The sequence below is a fragment of the Fragaria vesca genome, unplaced genomic scaffold (genome assembly GCF_000184155.1).
Source record: "Fragaria vesca subsp. vesca unplaced genomic scaffold, FraVesHawaii_1.0 scf0513090, whole genome shotgun sequence".
Lineage (NCBI taxonomy): Eukaryota > Viridiplantae > Streptophyta > Magnoliopsida > Rosales > Rosaceae > Fragaria > Fragaria vesca.
Genome location: NW_004443444.1, coordinates 339,536 through 345,960, shown reverse-complemented (window position 1 = coordinate 345,960; position 6,425 = coordinate 339,536). Strand labels below are relative to the sequence as shown.

The 6,425-nt window shown below is 38.8% G+C and overlaps 1 protein-coding gene across 1 annotated transcript in view; it reads right to left on the bottom strand.

Annotated features, from left to right (window-relative positions):
- Positions 1 to 3,250: 3,250 nt before the first annotated feature.
- Positions 3,251 to 6,425, bottom strand: part of LOC101299442 (protein ECERIFERUM 3-like) — a 6,367-nt gene continuing 3,192 nt past the window's right edge. Inside the window, exons 7-11 of the mRNA XM_004309810.1 lie at positions 5,577 to 5,684; positions 4,190 to 4,396; positions 3,967 to 4,077; positions 3,675 to 3,848; positions 3,251 to 3,567 (exon numbers count right to left, since the gene is read on the bottom strand). Coding sequence (XP_004309858.1) covers positions 3,388 to 3,567; positions 3,675 to 3,848; positions 3,967 to 4,077; positions 4,190 to 4,396; positions 5,577 to 5,684 — 780 coding nt within the window. The 3' untranslated portion in view covers positions 3,251 to 3,387. The remainder of the gene's footprint in view (positions 3,568 to 3,674; positions 3,849 to 3,966; positions 4,078 to 4,189; positions 4,397 to 5,576; positions 5,685 to 6,425) is intronic.

The following is a 6,425-nucleotide window of genomic DNA, read 5'->3' as shown; positions in this document are numbered from 1 at the left end:
TCAAACCTGCATATATATGAACATCTGTACAGGTGTAAACTCAGAGCAACAGAATAACAATGAAAGAGAGAATGAACTCACATAAACTATTAATTATGAGTCTGGTTAGTAGAAGTCTTGTTCTAGTCATATTTATCTATTACATAAAACCACATAAAACCATAAAGCCTGATGGAACTAATATAATTTGCATAGATTTGCATCATGTACCTAAATACATCTAGAAGTTTACAGTGCATAGATAAGTGTACATATAGCTATGTGCCAATGTAGATCTTAACTTCTACAAATTTTGTACCTGCAATTCAAAAAGAGATAAATGATTACCTGCACTTACTATGGAAAGAGAAAATATTCCTAAGCTGATTGCTTCTTCTCAAATCCTCCAGCACAAAAGTTAAAAATGCAACAGATGAGTGCTTATAAAAGAATTAGAGGAGCAAAAACAAGTTTGTACCTGCAATCCATTATTTTAACATCTGTATACCCACATTATGATCCAATGACAACCATTCCACCATTACCTTGCTCTTGCTCACTTTCTAGTCAAGGACTGCTCTCGAGTCCCCGAAATTTCCCACATACAAAACACCGATCATTTGTTAACATCACAAATTAGATATTAAGCCAAAACCCCAACGTAATCACACAAAATCTATGAAACTAGAATACATAATCCATTATTCATAATCCCTCACTGCAGCTCTACACAATACTACAAAAAAAAAAAAAAAAGTGAGAACATGCAATGTAGCCCAGTGAGGCAATTTAACAAACATCTAGTGTGCATAAGATCAATATTCGACAAATATCCCAGGATGAAGTATCAGCCCTTCTCAATTTCGTCCTCGACTCCTTTAATATGAACACAACCCACTAAACCCAATACCCATTGTGAACATAACCTACCACACAAACCCCGCATCCCCAATATGAACAAAACCCAGTAAAAGCAAATTTCAAAGAAAATTCTATATTTAAACCCTAATTTCCCAAACCCAATCCAAGCAAACACTAAATCAGCTTAGAATGAGTCAAAGAGCTTACCGGCAGAGACAACAGGGAACCCAAAATCTATGAGTGCGTACTGAAGTTCATCTTTTGTCAAACCCTAATTTTATGGCCGGCCGGTGGATTGAGGGTGGGAGATCGAAATGGGTTCTTCAGGGGGATGAAGTTCTTTTGGTTCAAGGGACTGAAGCATTGAGATTTTAGTTCGCTCGAGGACAGATCTGGTTGAGGGCGCTGGATTTTCAGTTTTCCCTTTTTTGAGAATGAGAGTTGTCGGGGAGAGAGAATGACAATTGAGTTCAAACCAAAAAAAGAGAATAGATAGTTGATTTAAGTAAAAACCACCGCCAGACAAATTTTTCTTGTTTTTAAGACGACAGATGGTTGTTGTCTCATGAACACGCTAGTTTTAAATGTCTGCGGGTTGCTACATTCAGACGACATAATTTTAAATGTCTGTCGTAAAATTTAATCAGACGACAGTAAAAACGACTTCTGTCGTCTAATACCTATCGTATGATTGCGAAATTGGCATAATGACGACAAGAAGCTCAACTGCTCTCTCGCCGAAACTCCGTCCTCCGGCAGCCATAGCAGCCGATTCTTGTCTCATCTTCAAGCTCTCATCCTGTGTAGCAAAACCTCAACAGGAATCGATCCCATTCGTGCTAGGTAAGTAGGTTCGACGATTTGAGTACCTAGGGCTTGAATTTGAGATTTTTACTGTTTTAAGTCGATTACCCTATCTAGGCTTGGAATTGGTGTTTATGGTAGTTATGAAAGTTTTTTAGATTGTTGAGAGGATGATTGTGCTAAAATTTGGTGGGCATTGGAGGTGGTCGGAGTAGGGTTGGCTGCCGCTGCTGCCCACGGAGCAGACGGCGGCGCCGCCAGGTTGAAGGGTTTTTCTGGATTTATAGGTTGTATTTGAAGAGAGGAGTTTAGTAATGTTAAGTTTGTGAGTATTAGAGGAGTTTTTAATAAGGTTTGGAATTAATCGGGGATTGGTTAATTTGTTAGTGGTAGATGAGAAACTGGTGGTTGGGATAGCTTTGGAATTAGCTTAAATCCATCAAATTATTATGTCAAGGATTTTGAAATTATTTCGTCTGGTTGCTAGGCCCGACAGAACCAGTTCGGATCTTGCTGGTCTGGTCTTTTGTCGGTCCTAAAATTTTTAAGACACAAAACCGGCCCGATAGAAGAGTACCCGATCCGGGCCTCGTTCTTCCAAAATTGGTGCCGATCTAAGCCCGAGCCCAGCCCTAGTAGGGGATCTTATCCTTTTGGTCAGTGGTTCGCTCATGGCTTTTGGTTTGGGATTATATTGGCAGCAATATATCACAACGAAATTTTGGTGTTTTGCTTCCGGCAGCTCGGCAACAATATGTTGCTCGAAGCATGATTTGGTCGGCAACAACTAGAGTTTTCGTAATGGGTCTGGCCTCTTTTCGGGCGTATGTATTAGCTAAGACTTATTGGTTTAGGGAGTTTTTAAGCAAAAACGATAACTTTATCAAAAGAACAGACCCAAATATATAAGCAGAGTGCGTTACAAGATGCAAACCGTGGTCTGGATACAAGCCCGGCCCCTATATATAATGTAAACCCCTCGAGCCACAAGTATATGTCACATGAACAGGGTATGACTCAAGATCGCTGCTCAACCCAATTCACATGACTATTAATATACGTCAAAATGATCCATCTAAACAATCTCAAGCGTACGGCCTTGTGGCTACAAAACGGATGCAAATTTGCCAACCAGCAACTTTTGCTGGTCATGGGCACCATCCAATCATATCTCTCTCTCTCTCTCTCTCTCTCCCTCTCTCTTCTCTCTCTTCTCTCTCTCTCTGTTTCTCTCTCTCTGTTTCTCTCTTTTGATTGGATGGTGCCCATGACCAACAAAAGTTGCTGGTTGGCAAATCTGCATCCCTACAAAACGAGAGAGAAAGAAAGTTTGTGAATGCTTTTTTCTCTCGCGGTTATAGATAAAGTGATTTAGGGTTTTCTGTTCCTGGCTTTCTTGGAGTCCAAGAGGAAAAGTTTAGAGTATGTGTGTTTGGGCTGTCCATTAAACTGGTTAGGCATTTTCATTATCAGACAACTGAGCTACCTTTGGGGAAGATTAATTGATCCCCTCTCAACCAAAAAAAGATGGATAGATACTATAATGATTGCCCCCGCAATTAGAGAGGCAAAACGTCCATTATGTGCAGATTTTGCAAAACCCAGTCGGTTTAATAATTTGTTAAGAAGGTACTGTATATACTTAAAATAGAATGGGAAGCTTTGCTTCATAGATTGAGGTATAATAAATATCAAGTAGTACATTTATAACACAACCAAAAGGTTTCAGTAATTCACTCTGATTTACAGTGAATGAACTTTGCTTGATGAAACTGGCTTTAAACCATGTTTTAGAGCAGCATCCCAAACTAGGTCAATTCTGTCAACGTCGATTGCCCCAACTTCATGGTGAGTCCAGCCTTCCAGAAAATGAACAACACCACCAGCATGGCAAGCATGCACTACTCCTCTGTCCATGGTGTACTGCACACATATATAGGTTGCAACATTAATATGGCATCAGAAATGTCGTTATTAGAGAATGAGCCGGCAATGTACATAGAGACAGAAACTTAAATCTGCTTACGAACCTCACAGGAGCCAAGCCCTTCGACGTCATCTGGTAATCTCATGGCTGCAAGATCACCATAAGTGCAGTCTCTTCTGAAATGAAAGATGGGTGGGACAACAAACTGATGAAAATGTGCTCCACTTGGAGCCCAACGTTGCTCCCTTGGTGTGATCCATTTGCCCACGATCCATGTCTGCCATTCATAATCATAGGTTACATCAAAAAACCTCATCGATCATCAGACCAAAACTGATAAATTAACGGTTCTTGGTTTTGGTTTAAAAAGACTACTCCCAGATCGAGCTACTTACCTTACAGGTCTGCGCAGCCTGGTACTTTGTGACTTGAACAAGGTAGCTTTGAAATTCTGCCGGAGCTTCCTTTTGAACTTTTTGAAACCTTTCTGTAGACAATGTCAGCATCTGTAGCATAGATGCATTCATACATTAGTTAGCGAGTTCATCTCGTACGTACATGTTCTAGCCCTAAACCCTAATTTCTAACAGAAGGAAAAGGAAGGAAAAGTATACTTACAAGGACTCGAACTTTTCTTCTACAGAGGTAGAGAGCAATGGCTCTTCCGAGCTTGGAAGTTGCTCCGGTCAAAAAGACCTCTTGGCAATCCTTTGGGATCTCATTCAGGATAACAGCAGCAGTTAAGGTGTTCCCATGCACAACTCGAACTCTAAGGTCCGGATGCTTGTTTACAAACAGTGTTCCTCCCCCATTCAGGGCTTCATTCTGCGTAATTAATCAATTATTCATTATATTAAACACACTATTAATCATATAACAAATTCTTTTTCTTTGTTTAACAAATTTGGGCTGGGGTAGTTGCCCCCGAGTCATGTTATTTCCCTTTCCCCACAATCTTTGGGGAAGGTGTTATAACCTCTCTAATCCAGGTGAAGAATTACATGATCAATGATCGACGTACGTCTTAAGTTTTGGCAGAATAATTATATTTAATACTAACAAATGAATTACACCGATTAATAACTCTGGCATGACCTGCAATATCATTCTCGTATTCAACTGCTAAACGCATCAATTAAACAAGCGCTCACTAATCTTGCTGAACTAGCGGTACCAGCTTCAAATACAAACCCATTACCCATGTGAAGTTACAAACATACACTTTTCTTCAATAATTTGTTCATGGGTAAGAATTTAGAAAATTAACATGTTCTGTTCATCGATAATTTTGATATACGCAAGAGCGTGTCGTAAGCGATTTAGCGTAACACATTGGCGGAGCTAAACACAAACCAAGAGGTGTCATGGCACCCCTTAAAACCCTCAAAACTTTGGTTTTATATGTATCTTGTGTTTGAGATCTAGCTAACTTAGAAGGTTTACTTTAACCTTCTTCTATATGGCCCCCCTCTTGTGCATTCACTGGCTCCGACCAGTGCCGTAACATTATGTATCGAAGTGAAATAAGTGTATGTAGATTTAGTAGTAGCTAGAGTGGTGTAGTTCTACATTACCATCGCACGAGATAGGTTAAAATCATTCAACTTTTCAGATTCAAAATATCCGATCCCGTCCCATAAATGCAAAGAGAGTTGCGTGTGTAAAATTTTAGATAGATGACGGATGAGAAATTGGGTTGGTTGTTTACTACTTTCTGATCTCACCTATGGCAGAAGCAGGAATGGAACCTATCATTCTAATTAGAGCGAACACTGTAGAGGGTAACCCCTACCAGTTCCCATTATTAGGTTTCAAAATCAACCAACCGGCCAACAAATAGTACTTATTGGTATAATGTCCAACAACCAACACCAGAACTTGCCAGAAACGGATTATAAATGTGCAACAGAGGGAAAAATAAAACATGCAAAATAAAAGAAAAATAATATTGAAGCATTTGCAAATTGACATGGAAAATTAATTCATAGGCAGAACTGGTACCAACCTTATTCAATGCAGCCAGGCTTATGACCTTGACCCCCAACTTGTCAGCTCTGAGGATGGCTTGTTCTATTTGATTATTGATCCCATCTAGAGCAAAGGGCAAAAAGTACTACAAAACCAACCAGAAAACATGGAATTTAATTAGGGATGCCATTTCGTACCAAAAAAAAAAAAATTAGGGATGCCATTTTGTATTTTGATTATCGTAACGATCAAATACCAAATGATGTTTTATGTTTGCTAAATCGATTTCTTCATGATTAAAACCCAATATAACAAAGATAAAAGATTACCGAAATAGTTTCTTTTTTTTTTATCAAAAGAGGTCATCCTTTATTAGCTCAGCAAGTAGTATAAAAACGATCCCCCTCAGTGAGGGCGACAGAAAGAACCGTTCCGTAGAAACTACTACAAATCTACCTAAAAAAGAGCAAAATATTCTAGTAATCTCCTAGTATACCCACTATCTTGTATGAAGCCCAAAACAAAGAAATTATAGAACCCGGCTAATAAAATATAAGCCCCAATTAAGGGATCATCGAGTCTCTATTTATTTTGTGATCTCTCTCGCTCAAGACAAGATAATAAAATGCTCAATATTTTTTTGCGAAAAAAGAAATGAACCTAAACAAGAAATAACATTGAAAAACAAAATAACTACCCAAGCCCAACAAATAGTTAGTTTGGTATGTTGAGTGTTTGGTATATATATATATATGAGGAACCGATTACCTAGTAAGTATTAGTTATACATTTTTATGGTTGCTAAATCGATTTCTTCTTGATTGAAACCGGTATAACCAAGATACAAAATTACCGAAATAGTTAGTTTCTTGTGTTGAGTGTTTGG